General features: G+C 39.2%; 1 protein-coding gene across 1 annotated transcript in view; it reads left to right on the forward strand.

Annotated features, from left to right (window-relative positions):
- Positions 1–26,192, forward strand: part of ANK2 (ankyrin 2) — a gene marked incomplete at both ends in the record, with an annotated part of 244,068 nt that overhangs the window by 119,856 nt on the left and 98,020 nt on the right. The window contains 9 exons of the mRNA XM_080343437.1: positions 3,145–3,243; positions 7,959–8,144; positions 8,627–8,650; positions 10,752–10,850; positions 12,007–12,105; positions 20,115–20,213; positions 22,312–22,509; positions 25,450–25,548; positions 25,721–25,819. Of these exons, the coding sequence (XP_080199563.1) occupies positions 3,145–3,243; positions 7,959–8,144; positions 8,627–8,650; positions 10,752–10,850; positions 12,007–12,105; positions 20,115–20,213; positions 22,312–22,509; positions 25,450–25,548; positions 25,721–25,819 (1,002 nt within the window). The remainder of the gene's footprint in view (positions 1–3,144; positions 3,244–7,958; positions 8,145–8,626; positions 8,651–10,751; positions 10,851–12,006; positions 12,106–20,114; positions 20,214–22,311; positions 22,510–25,449; positions 25,549–25,720; positions 25,820–26,192) is intronic.

Here is a 26,192-nt window from a genome sequence, read left to right on the forward strand (position 1 = left end):
CATGAGAAAGGTATCCTTGATAAAATGTGCACTCTTCTGGATCCTTGTATGGGAAAGCATTTAGTACTTCTTGGTATGAAAGGGTCATGAAGTCATATATGTGTTGTTTGTGATCTCCTAATCCAGGATTTATTGTCCTCATCCTTTTCCAGAACTAGGCACAGGAGTTAATTTAAAAAAACAATCGTCAAAGCTTTTAAGCAAATTGATTTACTGTGGCTTGAAAATTCTTATATTCCCCAATTTTATATTAATCTGTATGATCCTCGTGTTCACCCATGAAATATTCAATGCTAGAATGATTTTACAAGTGGCACATATTGCCATTTAAAAAAATGCTACACTAGACTTTAATACTAAAATACTGATGAGGTGGGTGGAAAATCACTATTAGCTATACCTAACAGGCTGACATTTTGTTCCTTTCCAGAGTGGGAAGGAAAACTGAAATAGCGAGCCGGCTTTGTTACCTGCAGTTTTCTCTGTGCTGTTCCATCCAAGCGCAGTCAAAAACAAACCAATCTGTTCATAATTCCCACTGCCAGCTCAGTCCCTCTACTTGGCAATCCCCTGCCCATCTGCATCTCCCTAAGTTACACGCTGAACAGCGTTCCTTCATTTGACATGGTGATGGACCTCTGATCTGCCCCCTATTAAAGAGCTACCTGAGGAGCAGCCGGGAGAGCAGCACACACCCTGACTCGTGGCCTCCTGGCCCCGACGTGGAAATGGAAGAGCCTGGCTTGTTTGCTTCATTTGTGCATCTAGTTTGCTGCCTGCTTTTAGCAGTGATTTGTGTGGAGGGAAGCAGCTCATTAAAATGCAGTGCAGGCTGACCTTACTGTTAAAAAGCTTTCCTTGATGTCTAACATGCATTTTTTCCTGCAACCCTTGTAAAGTGTGCACTTTCCTATTTGTTTAAGTCACTATGAACATGTAGAACAGGCCTTTCCCCTCTTCTTTGAAAACTGTTATCTTGTTTTCCTTCAGTTTTCGCTTTCTACATGGAACAACACCAATTACTAGTCTTTTCTCAAAGAAAAATAGCTTGCCTAGGGAGATATATTTTTGTTTTATGCCAAATTGGTGCCTGTCTTTATTACTGAAGAATGCGCTCATTGACCAGTGGCCCTCTGGTAGACCTCTGGGACCTTCAGGTCCTTTTCTGCATTCTTCTTTTCTAACTCATCATTCCCTGTTTGCACAGTTTGTTTTTCCTGCCATAGTGTATGTACTTGTATTTGTCCTTATTAAATAACATTTCCAGCCCTTTCCTCCAGGGTAACAGAAACCTTTTACATCGTGGTCTGGTTGTGTGGTTGCAGATTATCTTGTTCATACTGTTTGTAACTGTAATAAGAGCACTCAGGTCCATCCTTCAAGTCATTACTGACAATATTGGATAATACCTGCCAAAGATAAGCCCCTGTGCAAAACCACTCAAAATACATCCCACAGTTTTGGCATGGAGCTGCTGTTAACTGTGTTTTGGGTGCAATTTTTTAATTATATGTCCCAAGGTTGTTGATAGAAGTGCCAAAATATTGTGGAAAGCAATATTAAAAGGCTACAACATATATGACATACCCAGTATAGATGGCATGTATTGTCTTGAGCAATCTTCCACATTTGTTAATGCAGAGGGGTGTTGTGAAGATATCAGTTCTACAATCAAGTTTGCTAGAAAGAATAATATTGGCTTCTCTGAAACAAGGTTCTTAGTTATCACAGTATTTGCTTTTTTTCTTATTGTGTCCGTAAATGCTTAAGCTTATAATTTATTGTCACGGCACGCAAGATTAAAAAAATTGCATGTTTGAAGTCTGGTTTATGGTTTACATTCTAGCTAAAAGTGTCATTCAGAGACAGAAGAATGTTTCCAGAAGTATAGGTTGTTATGTCCTCTGATGTTACATGGTAATCTACAGAATATTCAAGAATTTTCTGAGGTCTTTTTAACAATCCTAAGAACTTTCACAAGAAAGTTATTAATCAGGCAGACAGTTCACTTCTATGCCTTTCTTTCATAAGGATTTTGTAGCTAAATAATTAAAGTTGTTTGCGTTAAAGTATTCTAATGAGAGAAAGGACTTATGTTTCTACTGAATTTGCCTGTAGTTTGTAGCTCTCCTTTGAGGACAGGCTAAGAGAGCTGGGGTTGTTCAGCCTGGAGGAGACTCTGGGGAGACCTTGTTGTGGCCTTTCCATACTTAAAAGTAAGAAAGAGTGGGACAGACTTTTTAGTGGGGCCTGTAGTGATAGGCCAAGGAGTAATGGTTTTAAACTAAAAGAGGGGAGAATCAGACTAGATACAAGGAAGACATTGTTTACAATGATGGTGCTGGTGAAACACTGGAATAGGTTGCCCAGAGAGGTGGGGGATGCCCCATCCCTAGAAACATTCAAGGTCAAGCTGGACAGGGCTCTGAGCAACCCAAAGTTGAAGATGTCCCTGCTCATGGCAGGGAGTTGGACTAGATGGCCTTTGAAGGTCCCTTCCAACTCAAACCATACTATGATTCTGTGATTATCCAGAACAGATTCTTTTAAGGACTCTAGGACATTTACACTAATGTTTATGATTAAATGATAGATGAACTTACATTATAGTCAGAAATGCAGTTGTTACTTTGTAAGGTTGAATTCCTTTATGTTTGATGATTTGCAATGTTTTATGTATTACAAAATTTTATGTAGTATGTTATGCCTTTGTCATCTCTGCTCAGCTTGTCATGAGGTATGGACTTCATGGTCTCCAGGGGATGATGCCTTTGGTTAAGTTAATGTAATAGATGGAGGAGACTCTTGCTTTCCTGTCAGCTTTCATAAAACTTTATTGCCAGCTTTATGGTCCCCAGGAATTATCAGCAAGGATAGGTGTATTAATAATGAGTGTGTCCATTGCTTCCCTAAAATGTGTGTCAGAAAAAAACGAGTGTGAAAGCACGTAGAGTTTTGTGAATTTAAGTGGCATTAAATGTTTCCATATTAAGTTAAAAATTAAAAAGTTGTTCAACTTATATACTTAAAACCTTTCAGTTTAGAAAGCACAAATGCATTTTTATCTGTATATTTATTTAGAATTCATTATTGTTCATATATTCCATTTCCTCATTACAATATTTTCTTATGTGTTCTTCACAGAATGGCTTTACTCCCTTATATATGGCAGCTCAAGAGAACCACATTGAAGTGGTGAAATATCTCCTGGAGAATGGAGCCAACCAAAGCACGGCTACTGAGGTGAGGTATATTGTTCCTTTTTTACATACACTCTTATTTTCTTTGCCTTTATATTCATATTGCTTAAAGTCTGAAGATTTTTCAAACAGAGTATTTTGGGAACTTTCAACTTTTCATTTCATTGACTTGTATGTATGAATCTTACCTTTTTATTCTACATACACAGAAGACAAAGGTGAACTGCTCTGGAAATGGTGAAAAGTCAAGGGTTGAAATCCATCCTGATTCATTTGACATCAAAATTTCTTCCACTGACCTTAGTGAACCCAGGATATTTTCACCTTCAGTTTATGCCCATTTCTCCTATCAGCTTCCTGAAGAATTTTCTGAAAAATGAATGAGGCTTCTAAGGGAGGTCCCTAGAGCTGTAGAAATTATAGGAGGCCAAGGTGATATTGTCAGGGGGATGGAGTGAATAGTAGATCAATCATAGGCTAAGTGGAGAGGTACAACATTTAATTTGAATAGATCTGTGTCTCTGACAAAGCCCAGGAAAACTCAAGCATCTAAGAGTGTCATCACCCGAGTAACAGTGCTATCTTTGCACTGCTTTTCTATTTACACTATAGAACCTGAGCAAAAATCGGTGAATAAAATATAATAGCATGTGTCTCCCACTGTGTAAGGGGTCTCCTGGGGAAGGCAGATTGTTGACTTGCTTCAGTTTCTTTCTCAGCCAGCTGAAAACCATGTGGAACAATGTGAATCCCATAATTAGGACTATGAGGACTCTCTCCAGAAGGGTGTCTCTGTATAGTATAAAATGGTATAAAAACAATTAGTATCAACAATTAGTTGCTGAAAAATGTCCTTTTAGATACAGACCTGAGATTTTAAATGAGTTCAGAGTGTTTTCTGCATAGAGAGAAAGAGTGGGAAAGAGGCAAGTGCATGCACAAAAGTGATGAGATGAGCAGGCTCTCTGTGGTACTGGGTTCCCAGAACCATTCAGGTATCAAAGGTGCCTCAAGAGGTCACTTACTCCAATCTCCTGCTCCATTGAGGAGTGATGGCAGATGGGCCTCCTTGACCAGCTAAGATACTCTGATGCTGAGTCTTGTCTGCAACTTCAAGTGTAGCCTATAAATATTCATTGTTGTCTGTTATTAGCATAAACTGGAAATCAAATGAGTAACAAGGACCACTTCAATGAGTTCAGCAGGCAATGTGCTGTTTTCTTCTTGGGTGGTTTGCTTCTCCTGCCAGACTATGTGGGTATAAATACGCAGAAGGATGGCATTCATTGCTAGGGTCTGGATTTAACTGCAGTTCTGTAAACCTGCGCTAACCTCATTGCAAGCAGGGCAGACACCAAAGTAAGAGAGATGAGACTCCATCTTAAGAGAAACTGAATCATAAGAACTTATTTTTTGCAGATGACAAGATTTCAGAACAATGGGGACAACTCCTAGGCAATGAGGACTATGGTCATTCTGTTTCCTCTTGTTCTGGGGGTAAAGGGATTCAGAGCAGCTCTGTCGGGAAAAACTTGGCAGCACTGGTGGATTATAAGCTGGACATGAGCCAGCAATGTGTGCTTGCAACCCAAAAAGCCAACCGTATCCTGGGCTGCATCAAGAGTAGCATGGCCAGCAGGTCAAGGGGGATGATTCTGCCCCTCTGCTCCACTCTAGTAAGGTCCTACTTGGAGTACTGTGTTCAGCTCTGCAGTCCTTGGCACAGGAAGGATGTGGACATATTGGAGGGGGTCCAGGGGAGGGCCATGAAAATGATCAGAGGGCTGCAACACCTCACAGGCTCAGAGAGTTGGGGTTATTCAACCTCGAGAAGAGAAGGCTCCAAGGACACCTTATAAGAAAGATAGGGACAGACTTTTTACTGGAGCCTGTAGTGATATGCCAAGGGGTAATGGTTTTAAACTAAAAGAGGGGCGATTCAAACTAGATATAAGGGAACATATTTTCTGTGATTAAGAGGTGAAATGCTGGAACAGGTTGTACAAATAGGTGGTAGATACCCCATTGCTGAAAACATATAAAGTCAAATTGGGCAGAGCTCTGAGCAACCTGATCTACTTGAAGATGTCCCGGCTCATTGCAGGGAGGTTGGGCTAGCTGACCTTTAAAGGTCCCTTCCAACCCAAACGATTCTATGATTCTCTTTCTGCCTAAATGTTCTTTTATTCCAGGCCAAGGGAAGGAGTGAGCAGGCTCTGTGCTGCTTCTGTTGGCTTGTGTTTGCTCTGTGGATGTGCCATGTGAAATAGTGATAGGAAAGTCAGAGCTTTTGCTCATGTTTATTACTTTTACCTAGTCTGTATAGAAGCTTACCCATTCTGCATTGCCTTCACAAATGGATGAATTTGAAATGATGGTGAATTTATGCTCACTCTCCTTTTCTTTAAACCGAACTGCTAGTGTTAACAGCTGCTTTACTGTCCCTCCTTTCAATGGATACTGTACCATTTGATGACAGCTCCTAAAATAATCCTCCTGTGGCCTGCACACATAGCGATCACGTTACATGGCAGCTTTCTGAAACATGAAATCCCGTGTGATTGCCAGGCAACGTGGCAGAAACACACTCCTTGCGAAGGAGCCGAGTGGAACTGTGGCTCTCCAGGAGCCCAGCCAGGCTGCAGCCCCGGTCACCTGCCTGCAGCCTTTCACCGACTGACTTCTGGCTGTGATCAGGTGCACGGGGAATTCATTCATTAGTTATTGGAACTGAGAGGCTGAGGTGGTTATAATTAATGTGACCTCTGCTTGAATGCAGACATCTAGGCATCACTGGAACTTGGTAGTATAGTCTGATTGGTTGTTTTTTTTTTAAATAAGGCAGGGTGAGAGAAAAGCCAGCTGCCCACCACTCTGAGTCCATGTCTGTCTTCTGCCATCAGAAATGTCAGTTCTCACTTTTGTAGCATCTAAAGTAAAGCCTCCCTACACCTTGGCTTGAGGTCTTGCTCAGGTGATGGTTTTAATGATTTGATGGATCCATCCACTGAAGGATGGCCTGAGCTGCTGTCTGCTTTCACACTGCCCAGATTTAGTAGCATGAACACGATGAAGAAGTGATACATTAAATGAAGTGGGTTGACAGCCTGAACACGGGATGCTATGAAGATATATGGAGAAGGACCTTCTGTTTGGTGTCAAACAGACTGGCTGTTCTCATGTGGGGAGTTGGGGAAATGGAATACTTTCTCCAGGCTCTGGTCAGCCATGCTTTCCACAAATAGGAAAGGGAATGCAGAAAGGGTTGTGTCCTTTTAGAGAAGGATGGAGGATAAAGTGGTGGAAATCAAATGGATGATCTTGCCTTTGAAGCTTTGAAACTTGCACTACCTTTGGATATATTTTGTTTCTTCTATTTTATGTTTCCTTTCACTTTCCTATACGTATATGTACAAAATGAGAAAAAGGATGAGCTCAGTTTCACAGGGCCTCTAATCCAGGATTTGCTCTCATGTTCCCAGAGGCGAAAGGCAAATACATTAAGCCATTTCAACACCTAATGTAGACCCAATCTCAGAATTATCTTTACAGTTCAGCTGTTTCATCAGCTGTTCACTCCTTTTTAATTCACTGTACACAATTTAATCTCTATTACAGAGAGAACCCGTAGTAGTATCGCTGTTACAGCGCACCTTTCCACAGTTCTACGCAAAAGGGAGTGAACGTTATTAGATTACAAAGGGGAAAAATTGCTCTAGCAATTCTTCAGATGTTTCTTTCAGCATATGTTGACTCTAATTCCTTCCTAACTTGTCCTTTATTATTTAATCATTTTTCCATTTTCCTGTTCCAAATCAATTCTGTCTCATTCCTATGCCTTTTACAACATCTCTAATTCAGTCTTTCTGGCTATAGTTAACTCCTTAGTTGTTCCTTCCCAACTAGACACAGAAGACCTTGTATTGTTCCCTTCGTTGTTATTCGCCATGCCTCTGGTCACACACTCTGTTAGAGAGCTTCTCTGTCCCCTGACAGTTTAGCTGCCCTCTGATCTTGCATGTGGTCACAGTACATATGTGCTTGGGTAGCACACAAATTGTGGGCTAGATTCAGTTTTATAGTCAGAATAAAAGGTATGGGAGCAGGCGGTACTTCAGCTGAGATAGCAAGTTGTGGGTGTGTGACATTTTGAAGCATTGCCAATCCAGGGCACGTGTGAAGGAGCAAGAAGATTTGATAATAATTTTAAAACAAAGCTAAACATGCGAATAAGAAGTAGATAGATTTTTCTGACTTTGAAGTTCCAAAAAGTACAGATTATTTAATGTTTTCCTACTTCAAATTAGAATAACATCCTGAATGTGATCTAGCTTTCTTGTGCCATAGTTCACATGTAACTTAGAATGAGAAACAACAGCAAATGTGAATGAAGATGTGCTTTCTTTTCCCACAGATGTGAGATATTCAGAAACAAGTTCCCTGGATATTTTTTATATCTACCTTGTTCAGAGCTCACTGATCCTTACCAAAACGTTGCAGAAAATATGCTTTGTGATCCATTTTAAGATGAGAAGTAATTAAGAGAGATGCAGAAAAATGACCCTTTGCTTGTACTTTATTTAAAAAAGACTACTTTGAAGTGAAGAAGCATGCTTCTGTCACGTTTGAAGTAATATCTGGGTTAAAATATTGTGCTGGTAATGTACCTTTCAAATTTCGATATGTGAACAGGGCTGTGCAAATTACTGAAGCTCAGTATCCTTCAGTTTGTTGAGCACATCTTTTCTGCTCTACCAGGATGGTTTCACTCCTCTAGCTGTCGCACTGCAACAAGGACACAACCAGGCGGTGGCCATCCTCCTGGAGAATGACACCAAAGGGAAGGTGAGATTACCCGCTCTGCATATTGCCGCTAGAAAAGACGACACCAAATCAGCAGCGCTCCTACTGCAGAACGACCATAACGCTGACGTGCAGTCCAAGGTAACACGATGCTGCCTGAGAGGTAACAGGGTGGCCACACGGCTGAGAGCCGAGGGGCAACAAACTTCACTTACTTAGTCTTAATGTCTAAAAGTAGGGTTTTTTTGTGGGGAAAGACAGGTTGCTTGACCAGTATCACCAGTAATATATCTACTTTTATAGTGTTTAGCTACTCAGTAATTGCAAGCTATGCATTTTTTTTTTGCTTTTTAGTTATACCTCCCATTTCTTTTGTAACCAGCTTTCTTTTCATTATTTGTAAACAAGAAGAGATCTGAGTGGAAGCAGAATCACTGCTTCCCTATTAAATAGGATACTGGTTTATTGCCCCCGGGAGCATAGTTTGTATTTGAAGTTAATGCATGCTTGAATGGCTTTTCCCATAATTAACAGCATAACTCATTTCAAAAAGCAACGTAGTTCTTCGTTTTGCGGCCACTCTTTAATATTTTTCCTCTTTTTCCCAAACCATGCTGCATCAGATGATGGTGAATAGGACGACTGAGGTACCGAGACAAAACATTTTTAATTACTCTTTCTGTTACTTATGATTATTTTCTCTGCTCTGTGGCAATATTTCTTTACTGTTTAGCACTAAAAGTGACGATATTACTCTTTTTTTTAATACACAGAAATTTGTGACTAAGGAAACCTATTTTTATTCATCCTTTATCTTAGAATTTCTTTTTATTTGTGTCACTTTTGAAATAAACTTTTGAGAATTCACATTGGTTCAAAGAAGTCTGCAGTGAGTAACGGAGCTGAGAGGTTAAAGATGCTTTTCTAACTCAATTTCATTAATTATGAAAATGCACTCACTTGGCATAACTAAATTAAGGTGTCTGGCTCAGACAGAGTCATGGTGAAATTCATTTTCCTTCTTTTACAATAATAAATACAATCAAATCCTCTAAGGTAAAATCTCGTTCAGAGCATCTGCTTATTTTTACCATTGTTCTTGTTATGATCTTTTCAATAAAGTTTTGAAAAGTCCTTAAGGGATAGCACATAATCAGAATTCACTTGCAGCAGATAATATTACATTTCTCATTTGGATTCTGGAAGTATCAGCTCGCCAGGCACTTCCACTAAAAATCACGTGTCTGATTGGCTGAAACTGTGTTTTCTCCCCTAAAAATTAGTGTAACATTTAAGAAAAAGAATTATTTCCAAGAATACAGCCGTTATTTGAAGGCCTCCTTTTAAATCATAGAGTTTCTCTGTGGGATGAGGGAATGAACTCTGGATGCAGGGACATAGGTGGACCAGCTCCCTGCTCAGGGAGTGCACACATGAGCAAGTTGTCCCCAGGCAGGGGACGATGTGAAGGGACAGGGTGACAGCTGCTCCCTGGCATCTGCCCATGGACCTGCTCTTCACCGTGGTAAACGTGAGGGGGCTTCTCTCTCCTTCTCTGGCCAACATGTTACCTCTCAATGCATTTGTCACCAGGTAAACATGTGTCTGTGAGTAGTTGTTAACGCAATATACATTAAATCTATAGCTTAATACGATACCGTATTTGTGCGCCTAATAATCTTAGTAGACATTTCCTTGGTTATTTACCACAGCAACAAGATGATGAGTTTAATGAGTGTTTGACTGTACTTTGACCAGGATCACCTGTGAGCCGACAGGGAAGTAAACGGAATTAGGGTGAAATAGTGGGCTGATTGGTGTTTCTTTTGGGAATATAGTTGATTTCAGAGTCCCACATCTGCCTACATTTTTTTATTCCACAAGCAGTTTTAAACCATTATTTTTACACTGAAAGAAATGAAACCTACTTGAAAAAACAGTATAGTCTAGAAGCCAAAAGTTATTTCTCTCTTTCCCTTAACGAACAGTAAGATCTGATCAAATCATTGTGAAGCTCTTCAGGGAAACCTCAAAAGCAATGTCCTTTCTACTTGAATTAATTATGAGACTAAAAGCTTGCTCTGTGGCCTAGTTTCTGAAAAATTAATCTGTTTTATGTTGTTGTCAAGAAACTCTATATCTCATAGCTAGAGCATGTTTCACCTTCTAGTGTTCAAGAGGCAATAAGTAAATTATATTTTCTCTGATGTTTAGATGGCAAGCTTTCTTCACATCCTTTGAAATCAAAATTGTATCCAAATATAAGTTATTATGGTTCTTATGCTACTAAGTAGTTTCTCATGTACACCAAATTATATATTGTCAAAATTTCTAATTGTAAGATCAGTAAAATAAGAGTCCAAAAACTTTTGTGGTCATTTAGACAAAACCAGTAAACAGATGCAGCCCAGAAGACCCATGTTGCTCCTGAATTATAATAAGGAAACTTCCTTTTTTTTTTTCCTTTAAGAATGGCTAATATATTTATATTTTCTGTGAGAAAAGCTGCTCTTCTTACTGGTCACTGATTCAGAACACTGAATTGGAGAATGAAAGAATGAAGCACTTTTCATAACCTCCCTTATGAAAAATGCACACTCTGCCTGAAAGAATGTGCTATCTCATAGGTGAACTAGATAAAATCGACATGATACCTTTGTTTGCCAGCAGCTTCTAAAACAAAGTTCTAGTTAAGCTGATTATCTTGTATAAATTGATTTCTGTAATAAGGTCTGTTTCCCTTTGTAGAGTGGCTTTACACCTTTGCATATAGCGGCACACTATGGAAATGTCAATGTGGCAACGCTACTGCTCAACCGAGGAGCTGCGGTCGATTTCACAGCAAGGGTACGGAGGAATTCTTTTTGCTTCTTAGTTGTAACGGCCTACGAAAGTGGAGTGTTTCTTTGTGTAATTCTTAGTCAAGAGTAAGCAAGGAGCAAAGTAATGCTGAAATTCCGTTGTGTTCAAAGATGTCTTTTTTGCAAGAATTCAATGCAGCAGGGTCCCTGGGCGTTTAGTAGCAGCCTGTATTCCCAGCTGAAGGAAGCAGGCTCTTGCAACTAGCTCCAGAAAGCTGATATTCTCATAATATGTCAACTCGCTTTAGCTTTCCTGTCAGTTACACATACTCCAGGAATATATGTAGGATTTATTGGCTTATTTAGTATGCAGGATTCAGTATATGCTATGCTACTGTAATTTGATATTTTCACATATAAGCGTATTTTGAAAAAAGCTACACTGCCATTATAGAAATACAACTAAAAACCTACTAATTAATCATGACTGCTTTTTATGGTGAACAACTGCAGAGATAGATAACATAGCGTACTTGCTGTTGTATGATGCGTAGTTTAAAGCACGGCATGTGGTGCCATGAAAACCCCTGGTAATCTGTACATCAACATGACTGCTGGATCATGAGATTTCTGTTTAATTTTGCATTGCCAGACACTCTTGGAATTACTTTAGGGCTCTGCCTTTCAGACTGGCTTCCTCCTATTGCTGATCTGGAATAACTGCTAATATTACCTCCTTCCCTCACCCAAAGCGTTTGCAAGGACTTTCAGCCTAAGCAGGACCTACTCCCTTATGCTATTGGCATCACACTAAGAAGATTCCTTTGTGTCAGAGTGACGCATTTCTGTACTCTGTGTATGTTGCAATGATCTAAATGCATCAGTGTTTTGTGAATATTGACTCATTGGGACTCTGATATATGTTTGTTTATTTGTCTGACTCTGGGACCGTGGTGTTTGCTGCTTTGGCAGATGCGCTTCTTTGTTTATTAAAAAATCCTAAATGATGAATAAAGATTTTTGCTTACAAAGGAATTACTAACTCTAGCATATATGGTGTGTGCCTAGCTCTGATGCTCAAGTACATTCTTGTTTATTCTCTACAATGTGATGGTCTCATTTTTGTGATCCAAACACAAATTCACCACCATTATACACCTGCAAATCCATCATGCTCATTGTTTGTTCTTTTCATGGTGTAGAATGGAATCACCCCACTGCATGTGGCTTCCAAAAGGGGAAACACAAACATGGTGAAGCTCTTGTTGGATCGTGGAGGGCAGATCGATGCCAAAACCAGGGTGAGTGTTTCTATTCCCTGAATATGATGTTGTCCCTTCTTGAGAATGGATTGGGATTTTTTGATTGCTTGTTGTTTTTTTTTTTTGCAAGTCAGAGACTGGGAACACCAAGATTCATAGCTAGGAATTCAACTTCAGTAATTGTGTCTTGTTCTCTGTTCTTAAAGTGAGACATTAGATGCAGCTGTTGTAAATCACACACACACTCTCAAAAAAGATTCAGCTGAACACAGCTCCAAAATGTTAAAACGTTGCCTCCTCACAAGTGTACTCTTTTTGAAACTTGGACTAAATTTAAATTGTGACTCCAAAAATAATTTGTAAAGAAACTTTTGTATCTTTTTTTTTTCCACTTCAAAATCCTACCTTTAGTTTTCTGATTATTTGTTTTATGTAGACTGCTTTCTATGAAATAAGACTAAAGAACAGCAGGTATTAGTGATAGCAGGAGGCAGAAATACCAGTTTCCTCCATCTTCTGCATAATCTGCCTACATCATACAAGAAGAAGCTGATGAAACTCTGATCTTACTGAGGAAATAAGCCCATTAGTTGGTCCAACATTATGTGACAGAAGAACAAGCATCTTGCACAGCAGTGGAAAGTGGGGGATCTGGACTCAGCTAAGCCTTTCAGTCCCCTGAGTCTTGAATGTCTGTGCCCATCATAGCATGCCTAACAAAACCTGCCCTCGTGGGCTGCCCGTCACTTTTTACTGGGCTCAATCCTGGGGACAAAGTAACCTCCTCTCTGCAGCAATGTCACACCAATACTTCACTCTTTATTTTGCCAATCGATTTATATGGGCAGAGTTAATTATTTAAAATTGGATTTTGAAGTCATCCAGGAAAATGTGGTCATCTGTACAAGTTGAACTCCACAGGACTCATTCTTGAAAGCTGCTGGTTATAAGCACTGATCTGCAAAAATGTGCCGCCAAGTAACAGAGGGTGTTGCAGACAACAAAGTTTAGAGCTGGACATAAGAATTTCAAACTAAAACAATATAGTTTTTGTTTAATGAGGTAGAAAGAGAGGGATACTCTATGCAACTGCCCTTGTGGTTGATCCAACCTCTGCAGTTACTTTGCTATTAATTTCATCGACCATTTGTTGCTTCATAAGCTAGGAAGACAATTGTGATTATCATATAGCTCTATATGTGATTATGATTTTGATTTCTGATTATTTATGAAATTATGTCTCTTGGTTTTTTTTTTTTTTCCTTTTCCTAGTTGAGTTACTGATGATGGGAAATGCCACCTCCCATGAAGGTGTGCAGTAAATCATCCCTGGGCAAATTCTCCACAATAAGTGCCTAAAATCTCATAGTAAAGAGGCTTCTAAATGGTAATAATATGCTCCAATCAGTATATTCCACATACTCATAAGCACAGTAGTCATACAGAAATGGTCCATTTGACCTGTGGAATGACAATATTGAGTTCACCCATTTCCTGCTCAGTACTTGGGTGTTTATTTGGCTTGTGGAACAAGTGGGCCCAGGTGACTGTAAAGGACATCTTGGATTTTAAGAGGTCAAGGTGTATTCTGTTCCCCAGTCACCCAGAAAGATTGATGTGCAGTTGTGAATGAAACTGAAAGAACAGGACTTTGCCCAGCGTAGGTGGAAGGTGCTAATTTTAGAGTCTTCTCATTGTCGTGGCTTCCTGCCCTTTGCCAGCTGCTACATTAACTCAAAAACTGTCAGCACGAAGATATCAGTGAAAACCCATAGAGGTATCCTAGAGCACATCTATTCCAGTTTGCACAGGCTCAGCAGCTTCCTCTTGCTTTCATCTCCTGCCTCCCCCCTGCGTGTCCTTCACAGTGGGGGAGATTCCAGAGCTTTGGCTTTGCTGTCAGTCTCTCCGTGGCGTGATCTCGTCTTCATGCCAACTGTTTATATAGTCTCGGTGTCTTTTTCTTTCCCCTTTGCTTTGTCCGCATGCCTTGTGTGCTTTGCTATGGCCGTGAGTATGTAGGGTATGGAAGAGGTAGGTTGTGTGTTGCATGCCGTGCATACGTGTGTTTTGTACTGCAAAGGAAAGACTTGTGCCTCCCCCTCCTTGGTACTAACATGCTTGCCTTTCCATACGTGCCTCTTCATTCTCCTGAGGAACACCTGCATTCTTCCAGCAGGCCAGATTCACTGAAAAACAGTGAAATTAAGTGTACTAGGATATTTCACGGCTGGGCAGCTTGGGCTTTTGTTCTTGGTCTCAATACCATATTAAAAAAACCCACCCTCTTTTGTTAAAAAAGTACTCGTTGCTTTCATTCAGTTTATTTTTATCTTGCTTTATTATCTGACATCTGATGATGCATAAATGAGGATACAAAAACTTCTTTTAGCAGATTTTCAGTGAGCCTCAGTACTTTAATTTTGCCTGGTTAATCTGTGAAATCTTTTTATGCTTGAAAATGTTCCACTGGAACAATCTATTAGGGGCCCCTGTATCGTCTAAAAGAAAAGAAACTTAAATGTACATTCTTCAAAGGGAGTAAATTATTAATGTGTCCTACTGTTTCATAGTTAATGTTGTATGTCAGAGGAAAGTCCTCCTTAGTGCAGGAATTAAATATTTTCATTTTCTATACTTTTCATAATGTATTGGCTGAATCTTTTATGGCATTTCTGACTAGAGTATAAAGATTTAGAATTGCAACTAAATCTGCCTGCTACACTTATATATTTTAAAATAAAATTTTACTTAAATTTTGGGGGCTTTACCATTTTTTCTCAGCAAACTATTGAATAACTTTTTAAAAGGCAGAATCTTGTTTCTCTTTTATATTGTGTCTGAGGCAAAAATGTAAACTCCATTCACAATTATATTAATAGGGTACTTTTAGTACTATCTGTCATATCTGCTTTTGTGCTATTTGTATTTACATAGCAGCCTCATCTGGAGTTCTGTTTGCTAAATGATTAATGAGTAAAATTTCTTATGCTAAACACTTTTAATATTTAAAAGTTTACCTGAATAAGAACTTGAACTTTTTTTAAAAAATGTAAGAATTTAGCGAAACTGCTGACCAGTAAAGTTTGGTTTCAGAAGCAATTGTGCAAACTGTGGCTAGGAATCAGTGCACAGAAACTTAGTCTCTAAAAGATGGCTGAAAATTGAATTTATGATTAAATCGATGCCATGTGGTCAAGAGTAACGTGGCACTTATCAGTTCTCACTTTGAGAGAAGGAAAGCACATATAGCCTTCCTGAAACATAGTAAGGGTTATTACAGGGAGAGTTATTTTAAGCATTTAAAACCAGAGCAATGTCAGCTCAACCAAAATAGATGTATTTCTATTAAATATATGAATATTCTGATATAATGGAATACTAACAGTCAGGATGTTCTGTCACTACTAAATGGCTTTAGCAGTATTCTTTAAGAATGCAGTTTTTGTAATATCTCTATTTGTATAATCTCTCTATAGAAAATGTATAGGGAAGAAGGGCAAGAATGTGAGGCTTTTTTAGAGTTTGTTTGCTTTTTTACTTTTAAAATACAGTGTTATTCACAGACCTTCAACAACTTACTGGTATTTGCATTGTTGTGTGACTATGCAAACACCTCTAGGAGAGGTGGGGGCAACACATTCACCTGTCTGAGATGCTGAAGTTGTCACACATTGTGTTTTTTCTATTGAGTCTTGCCAAGATTGAAATTAAATTTTTCTTGCTCTGAGACTTTTCTTTAGAATCCTCTTGCAGGCTCTTGTCCAGAATATTTACAGTTGAAAAAAAAAAATTGCTGGAATGAAAGAGAGCATCTAGTCTTGGAATGGAAAGCTTATTGTGTGGGAAAGTAAACACGTTGTGTGCCTGGAGCGTGGCAGCTGGAGCTGGGGAGGGGAGTAGATGTGCTGATGGTGGGGAGAAAGTCTGGTGTGACATTTGGGTTGGAGAAGGGCCACAGAAAAGAAAGGAGGCCCAGCTGGAGCTGAAAGAAGTGGACGGTCGGTCCCAGAGATGTATGATGCCAATGGGAAAAGAAAAGGAAGGAAGCCGTGGGAGGTGGAAGTTGCAGTATTTATTTTTTGTGGTGAATGAGCTTCAACACCCCTTAATGCTCATTCTGGGAACCTATTGAGATTTATTTGTAATAGTGTCTCCGTTTATAAATATGCAGCCTGACAGAACAAGAATGGCACTCTGCTGTTACCACATATAGTGGGTTTCCCACCATAAAGCCATTGTATCAGGATCCTAACACTGTCCTGGCACTATGCTGTGTTTTCTCCTAGTCTTCACACATGCACAGAGCACTAATAATTCATTGGCAGTTTTTGCCATTCCTAAAGCAATGTCAGATTATAAATATCTGGTCACAATGCAGATATTGATTATAAAAAAATGAGTGGATTCATACAATGTTTACAAGGCAGGGGCAAGGGATGCTGTGCAGATTATCTAAGCAAGCTATATAAATAGTGAGTGACTATTATTTAGAATTATTTAAGTTAACATCTTGAGCAAATACATGGGGGTTTTTTTTGCTGTATTTTAAAAATTTGTACTTTTAATGGCATATCTGGATGAGTACTTTAGAGTGTGTTTAATTATGCCAAGGCTCTGAGAGCTTAGAGTCAAGGGAGACACTTGCCTTGTTCATTTTTAAAGAGATGAGGTTTAGCAGTAATGAAAAATGAAAAGGTCTTTATTTGTCAAGAAAAATTAGAAGATTTTGCATGTCTAACATACAGAATACTAAAATTTTACTTTATCCTTATAAAAATGAGACTATGGAGCTGCAGTTGAGAAGAAATCTTTGTTAATTTGGCCTTTGATGCTCACGTGTTCTCATCAGTCTTCATTCGAATGAGCACTGAAAGTACACAACTGTCCTTCTGTTAAGATACTACCCAAATAATGTCCGATTAAGAATTTCTCATAAGCACAGCTGTTTTTTATCTCAGTTGCTCTGGTAAGCTGAAGATAAAGCATTTTAATCACTGTGAAATGACCTGATAATTTATCTTCCTGAGCCCTGTAGTTAGGAGTCATGCACAGAATTCAGAATTAATTTTGCAGGTTAAAAAATGACCAGTGATTGATTTTCAAGAAAAAAAGGCAAAAGTTTACCTTCTATTTGATGATCATCTAAGAGGAAATTAGGAGTGATGGAATTTCATGGTTTCCATGCATAGAGAGAGGAGTGTAGTGTCATTTCTATCAGTGACCCACCTGTTCGTTACATTGCAAAGTGTGCGCTAGCAGAGTACCACGTATGGGAAGAGCAGAATACTAGGTGCAGGATGTTATTTGGAAGATGAAAACATATAGCTCACCATTATGCATTATTTGGGATGAGGAAATAAATATTGGACTTCTCTAAAATATAAATATGTTGAATTTCCTGTCTTCTAGCATGGCAGCCTTTATGCTCACGGGAAATCCATTATCTGTGCTTCAAGTCTGTGTCTCTTCAACCCAGTGTTGTATGTCCTGTCAAATGATGTGTTTGATATTTTTGTCAGCTTGTGTTCTTCAATTTACACGGTGTACGAGTTAGCAATGGAATGATTTAAAAGATACGTAGGCAGAGTCCTGCAATAGATTTCAGAGCAAATAGATAATGGTACAAAAGAGGACTGGTTTGCTACACCAGTGTGTCTCCTGTTGTTGGCTAATGTTAGTTTGGCCTCATTGTATTATGTACTAATTCTTTTACTGCAACAACTCTTCCTTTTCACTCTCCTTCATCTTTGAAGTAAATAGAAGCAAAAATAGAATCTACAGTATTAAATATACAATAATTTTAAAATATACATGCTCTTTTCCCCAGGGCAGAAAGAGGAAAGTGTTATATGGCAAGGCTGCAGAGATAGGAAATGGTGATGCATTTATAAAAGCTGTGACAGGATAGGATAGATATAAAATTTTGGTCTCTACTTTTATAGGGAATTATAGATAAGAACAGAGGAGAAATCATGCTTTTAAACAATTTAGTTGCTATTATTATTATTATGAAAGCTAGCCTTTCTTGTGGAGTTGATATGTTTCTTAGCTTCTACTGTTCTTTTTTTTCTCCCTCTGGGGATTTGCCTTGTTTTTTTCAAGAGTTCACACAATTCTGCCTTTCTTTTGCTGTTCTATTGAATAGAATAACATCATAGTCACTATGCAGATAAGGAAAGTGAACTTCCTACATTGATTAAAAATATGGAGCACAAAATGCCAGAAACTGGAAAGAAATACTAAAAACCTTTCCAAGAAATACATTTGAGATACATTCTCACCTTGGGAAGTATATTTATGAATCCCTTTGGCAGCGAGATGGACATAAACCTCCGTTGTGCATTTACAGACTTGATTTAGGATACTCTGAAAAAAATAGATAAGCTAGCAGTACCCAATTCCTTTGCATTGCCCTGATCTGCCAGCCTTGAATTCTGTTTGTGGGTTTGATCTTGCATCTGTTGAATTTCATTGCAAAGCTTCCATGGGATTTAGTGATGCCTCTGAGATAGTGAGTGTCAGGGCACACCTGACACCTTCACATGATACTGAAAAATCTCTGGAAACAGTAGATATATGAGAAAAATTCCTCCCTGCAGACTTCAGTTCATCACTGAGGTGGAGCTTTGTGCTCTGCTAACTCAGGAAGGTGCTCTATGCTTTTGAAACTGAGGATGAGGGAGGATCTAGTTCTTGCAACTATCATATGTAAAGTATTAAAGGGCTATGTTTGTGTAGCCAAAATGATGTTGCAATTGCAATGGCATTGGGCAATCTAGAGCCACTTTTAATTGAAGTGTTAGTAGTAGAAGTAAAAATACGGCACTATAGACTTCCCCCAAACTCCAGCAAGACAAACAGTGCATCTGTGTATGAAGCAGGGTCACTAATTCATACATAAGGCCATGCTATTGTATTTTTGCTACTTTTTTATCCTGTAAGTAATAGATCTATTTCATACCAGTGTATTCATCTTTTAATCATGCTGTTACTGGATTCTTTCAGAAAGCCCCATAGAATAATAGCATCTACCTCATCGAAGACAAGCAGTGTGTCTCAAACGGAGAAGGCTTTTCTTGCGATTAAAAGCTATTGCCATTTCACCTTTATAAACCTCTCTATTGAATGAGGATTGACAAATTGTCAGAGTGCATGCTTGAACAGTATCAAGGTCAAATGAGATGAAAACTTCGGTTTCTATATCTTATGATTTTTCTGTCATTCAGCACTAATATTCTTTTCCAACCATTTTTCTTGCTTCATATTTCCTGTGTTCTTATGCATAAAATCAAAACTGTAGCAGAATTACCTAGAATGCATTCTCCTATCTAAATGTTTCATTGACACATCTTTTGCTACCACTTCTGTGAGCATTACTGGGCAGTCTGAGCAAGTCTCTAGGTATAAGGTGGTGTTCTGCAATGGAAAAAATATTATGAAGTTGGTGCTCTCACAGCAATTTTAGCAAAGAATTGTTCACTTTCTGTTTACCACTCAATCTCAGAAATGAAAGGTTTTGTTCTGTTTGTTTCTGTTTTAAAATCTTCTTTCTCCTGCTGCCTGTTTAAAAACAAAACAAACAAATAAACAAAAAAACCCCACAAATAAATTATAGAGTAAATTTTCTAGCATGGACCTTTCTTATTTCATCCCTGCATCAAAAGAAATCCAAATGACCAGACGTGATTAACGGAGCAGCCTTGGCCCAGCACACATTATTCAGAGAGAGGCAATACAATATTAAAGCCGTGCAGAGGAGAAAGAGGGGAGGAGGCAGTGCATGCTCATGTTATCCTCTTTGATAAAAGGTTTCAACACACAGTGGGCTTCCTCTCTGAAAAGGTAACCTTAAAGTGTCCTTTACTGGTGCAAGTAAGAATAGGGATGAAACTTCATGTTGTAGCACCACCTGTAGTTAGGAGTCCCCAAAATAAACTTTTTTACATACTTGTGGGGCTGTGTTCCTGGAAGGGTGTTCCTCAGCATCCTCAGCAGGATGGACAGCTGGGGATGTGCTCATTTGTTTTCCCTCATTTTACTTGAAGGATGGACTTACCCCTCTCCACTGTGCTGCAAGAAGTGGACATGACCAAGTTGTGGAGCTGCTTCTGGAACGAGGTGCCCCACTGCTTGCAAGGACCAAGGTGTGTGTCTTGCTCGGATATGTTAACAGCTCTATGTAACTTGTCACAGAATTTTTTATGTCACTGAAAGGACAAAGAAGACGACAGGAACACTTCTGTTCTCCCAAAGGAAATGTATTAATGGCTAAATGATCCAAAAGTAAGGTTTTGGTTATATAATTAGGGACTATCCTTTCCAAATATATATGAAACAGTATACACTTCTTTGCCCTTCTCTGTAATATCAGACTAAACATATGATATACAGTGCTACTGCAAGCACTTCACTTTTGTGGCTTCCTGAGACCATCGAGCACAGAGATGGGAAATCTAGGTCAGTGAGTCCTAAGAGATGATTCCTGTTATGTATTTTCTGATTCTTCGTATAAGCTAACTAGGACCTGTGACTTGGAGCTTCTCTATGGGGCTATTTCAGACTTGGAAAATCATTTCAGTGTGGCCTGACTGATTTCTCAAGAGTGTGCATCTTAGATGAATGCATTTCCTATGAATACTGTCACTTTCGTGAAACCAGTGAGATGAAGATACTTGCAGTATAATAGCAAATCCCACTGAGTATCACTTTATATCACAAAGGTAGCTGATATCACGAGGGGGAAAACAGCAGTACAGAGTATTGCAAATATGCTTGAGGTCCCCTGCAAGATCAGGAGGGACAATTTAAATATTGATTTCAGCCCATTGTACTGTTTACTCAACCCTACTCCCTCAAACACAGCATGAACAAGGGCAATTAGCATATTCTGACCCATAGTTATCCTTATTGGAGGCTTGAGATTTTTTTCTCTTTATAGTCTTCGGGAGGTTTTATCACTGGGTTGCATGCATATCAACCACATCAAATAAGGACGTGCTCAACCTATGCATCCCTGATAGCACCAAGTAGTCCAGGTCCTCCGTTTTTTACAGGAGGGATCCACAGGGAGATCGGAAGTGTAAGGAAGAGGTTCCTTGTAGCTTCACTGATTCCTTTGGTGGGAGAAGATGGTTAGGTGAACCCCATCTGACAACAGCCTCACTTCACTAAGAGGTAGAGAGGCTCAGAGGAACAGACCCTGCCACATATACTGTGCACACTTCAGGCAGGATTCCCAGATGTTGCCATTCAAAGGCAGATGTTGCCAGTAAGGACAAAATATCAGCATTGCCATGGCAGCATGTGGACATCCCCTCTGTGTGAAGAATTGAGCAAAGCAGAACTGGCCAGTGTAAAATTCCCCCCTTCCAGGTGACAAATAAACAGTCAGTTTGACCACACCAACACAGTTACCTGTTCATGCCTATATGTTATAGCCTGTCTTTAAGAACACAATGTTTTTTAATTATCTCATTACATGTAAAATGAAACTAGATTTAAATGTAACTTCCTTTGCTAACTTTCAGCTGAAAAAGTGGTTCCAAACTGGAGGCAGTCAAATTTGTAAATATTAAAAGTACTTTTTTTTTTTTGTTTTTCTGGAAACAAGTTGCTATAAATATTAATAGCAACAATTCTCTTTCGTTTAAATTGCCTGCCTTCCATGGACTTCAACATTTATGAAAAGATCTGTTAAAGCCAGAAAGGGCTATAAAACTCCCACTTCCACTGCCCTTCAGGTGTTGTGGTTTGAACAAAAGGTCCGGCCATGCTGGAGGTTGAAAGAATCATTTCCCAAGAAGCTCAGGGGTCAGGTTTTACCAATATAGTTTGTTTTTCTGTTGAGCACTTAAAAAAATGCAAGTTCCTTAATAAACATGGTGATGGGTAAGTAGATGCTTTTCCTCTCATTAACACACAGCCTACGTTTGTGTTATGATTAATATCCTTAGAACTGTCTTTTAAGGTCAAGATATGTTTTATTAAATATTAAATCATGGGAAAGACTCTTAGATTATTTTGCTTTGATTAATTTCTGATTTTAGTTATTTATATGATGTTTCTCTAGATTTCCCTACATTTGCTGGAACGCAAAGGGTGACTAAGGGTGTCTGTAGCTCAGATGCAGCTCTGTTTCCATGATGGGAGTACTCTGCAAATTCACGATGGCATCCTTCTAGTATGTGCCACTACCTAAGTGAGAGGTACTAGAAGTTACTGTTGTGTTTGCTTTTGCCACAGAACGGGCTCTCTCCACTTCACATGGCAGCCCAGGGGGACCACGTGGAATGCGTCAAACACCTACTGCAGCACAAAGCTCCCGTGGACGACGTCACGCTGGATTACCTGACCGCCCTCCACGTGGCCGCCCACTGCGGTCACTACCGTGTCACCAAACTCCTTCTGGACAAGAGAGCAAATCCCAATGCTCGTGCCCTGGTAAACCTGTCCCACCTGTGTCATGTAACAAAGGGCAGATGAGTAGCTCTTGCCAGCACAGCTAAGTGAAAACTCTCTCAACAAACTCCAGCAACCTTAAGTAGTTGCAGTCCCACCAGGGCTTGTCACACCTGCTGGCAACCAGTATTGTATCTCGCATCATTAGGCCTAGTCATGGACCATGTCCCGTGGCAAGTGGCTGTAGTATGAGGTCTGGAAGCTCTACGCAGTTCCTAAAATCAGAGCTAATTCTAGTTGATGCTAACTTACGCATTGGTATTTTATTGCATTAATAGTTTGTTTTCTATACTGTGTGATATGATACACAAATAATTTTTAAGCTTTCAGCTGAATCAGTAAGCTAATTGGCATAGAGAAAAGATATGAAAAAGCTAGTATTTCTGCATTTATCAAACTATGGCATTCCCTGCTATTAGGTGCCACTATTCTTCCTTTTTAAAAAACAGTTCTGATGCTTAAAGGAACACAGGTATGATTCCTTTCATTCATTGATCAGACCGTTATTTCCAGACCGAGGGAAAAACATCACATTTGGCTTTGCTAGCGTATAAAGCTTTCAAGAGTCTTTAATTTATCCAAGCCCAGACAAGATTCCAATTTTCTCTAATAGGAAGTATCCCCCAGGAACTGTTAGCTGGATGGAAGTTAAAATACCAATATATTACACTCACTGCGGGGAAGAGGCTGTGCACACTTGAGATACTTGTGCATGGCAAGACATCTGCCGTCACCTCCTGTATTCGGTGCTTCCACAGAACTTTCCCACAGGCCACTGGAATGTCCTCTCCAGCTTCTTGCCTTCAAGATGATCCTTTATTTTCCTGTGAAGGCTCTCCCTGTCCCTTTTTTCCCTTGCTTCCTTGCAACAGACTTTTTATTGACCGATTTTCTTCTGCCCTCTCATTTTTCCTGGCCTTTCTATACACACACATCCCGTAATCCCTCTTGCTTCCTCTTCTTATGCTTTTGTTTTATCTTTCTCAGTATCATGTTCACTCGGTTGGTCTTTTCAATGCTGTTTTCACCCTTTCTTCTTTTTCTTTCCAGCCTCCTGATTATCTTTAGCTGTACTTTCCTCAGCTACCCACACATACACATTGTATGCTAGCCCCCACATCTTCCTTTTTTCCCCTCTATGACCAGAAATATACCTTCTGTTCCTCCCTTTCTCCCCTCCCTGCAAAACATCCATCCTGAAATGAAAGGAGAACACCCTCAGGCGCTTCTCTCCAAACTGTTTGTTTCTTTCTCCTCTCCCATCAGGAGTTTGTAGCTTCTGGATTGTTTATAGTATTTAATATATTATGCTTATAATTTTTGTTAGTGATAGATTTTTTTCTGCCTTTTCCTCTCCCCCATCAAACTGTTCCTCACTTAAATAGAAGCAGCAAAATTAAATCAACTCAGGCAGTATATTTAAGTGAAAATATGAAAAGTTCTGATACAGTAAAACTCCTTATGAAATATATTTAGAGCTGTTGTACGGGAAGTAAAATATCTAATGGTTTTAATTCCTACTTTAGAAATTGCAGAAGGCTAACAATAGTAATAATATTCAGCAGAGTCCTATGGTGGAAAAAATATACAAATAATTCACTTTTAGCTAGACTTAAAAAAAATTGTTAATGTTTGCAAAATGATTTGAGGATACAAGCACTATATGAGTTCTCAGCTTTTTCAATTTGTATATGCTTTAAAACACCTTCAAATCATCTAGTAATTAACATTTCCCTTAACAGAAGCTGACTGTAGAATAATCTGTTACATGTCTCTTACCATGAGCTAAGATTTCACTAAGTTCTCTTTACTGCTAGTTGAGCATTTAGCGATACTGATCCTTCTCGTTAGAAAAAAAGCATTTTTTCAGCGTTATCTAAAAATGTTACCTGTGTTTTTCACTTAAATGTTCACATATGGTGAATAATTTGTTTGTTTAGCTTTAGACACACACTTAACCTGCATTAACTGTGATAGTACATAAACCCAGCTTGAAGCCAAAAAATGTATTGCAGTATATAGTATGAAGACATGCTTTGATATGCACCCCAATCTCACTGAATAAGCATTTTCAAAGAAATGAATATGTGCTGACAGCAAGCACAACACTAAAAATATTCTCTCACAATACAAAAACGCTAGGTTGCAATCTTGATTTCAGATGTTCCTTTCCCCACCTCCCTTTTGTTCCTGTCCCTGCCCCATTTAATTTTAATCCAAATGAGGGCTGATACCTGTCTTACAAAGCAGAAATAAAAGAAGAGGGGCCACAATTGCTTCAAGAATGAACACTCCATATTGTGAAACTACAGCTGAAGCAGTGATTATTTAAGATAACTCACAGAACGCACACACATACACAAACATGAATACAGCATGCTGTAGATTGATGCATAAATATACAAATAAATAGACATAGATGCTTAGGTTACAAGATATTCTATAAAAACCAAGAAGGCAGAATGTGGGAGAAGTACTCCATTCTGTTCTTTTCCTAGAGCGGTACAGAATATGCATTAAACATTTCAAAAGGCACTAACTGATTTCAAACCAGTCAGTATAATTTCTTATGTTTTCCTTGGGTTAGGCAATATTTGGAACTGCTTTAAGTCATTCTTACACATACATGTGTGCAACCTTCAGCACCACATGCGTGTGTGCGCTCACACTTTGAAGTCCAAATGGACATGTGTGTATTTGGCTTTTGGAGGCGGATGTTCAGTTTCTCCCCATGGCCTGAGAAGAAAGCAGCAGCACTGCTTTGTTCTGCCTCAGATTACTGGGAGATGTCTGTAATTCATAACCTTTTGTGCTTAAAGAAGCTTCTGGTACTCTAACACTTCTGCTCCCAGTGCGCCAGCATGGAGCTGTGTGGAAAGTGTAGCTGCATGTTTTTAACTAACATGACTGTCTTTTGCACAGAATGGTTTTACTCCACTGCACATTGCCTGCAAGAAAAATCGCATCAAAGTCATGGAACTCCTGGTGAAATATGGGGCTTCAATCCAGGCTATAACAGAGGTAGAAAAATGTTTAATGTCCTGAAGAAACACTCCTTTTCTCTCTACTTTTTTTGCTTCTTTTTTTCCTCTTTCCTCTCATACCTCACTTTCACTTATGTTTTATTTAAACGAAGAAGCCCCTTCCCTATGCCGGTGCAGAGGAGTAAAACTGCTCTTGCTTTGTTTCGCAGTCGGGCCTCACACCAATACACGTGGCTGCATTTATGGGCCACTTGAACATAGTCCTCCTTCTGCTGCAGAACGGAGCCTCTCCCGATGTCACTAACATTGTGAGTATGGCTTTGACTAGAATCATCTCTGCAGTACCTCCTACGGAAAGGGTCTAGCCTACCACGCACTTCAACCAAAGGTCACATTTTAATAGTGCTTTATGACTGTATTGCATTTTAGGACAAATTATTCTAGCATGCCAAACAGTGAAGAGGGGAAAACGGCAGCTGTATGAGCATTATAAGCTATCTGTAGTTCATGTATTCCTGAGCAGTGCTTCAGTAGGTCAAGTTTCCCCTAAAAAGAAAGCTCGTGAAATTCATCCAAAACTGAATACAAGCCAAGTCATGGGAAAGACTGGTTTTGAATGATGAAATTTAAGTCCAAATGGCTCTAATTTCTGCTTGCATAGTTTCACTGTCTGCCATGAAA

This window comes from Nesoenas mayeri (genome assembly GCF_963082525.1).
Source record: "Nesoenas mayeri genome assembly, chromosome: 4".
NCBI lineage: Eukaryota > Metazoa > Chordata > Aves > Columbiformes > Columbidae > Nesoenas > Nesoenas mayeri.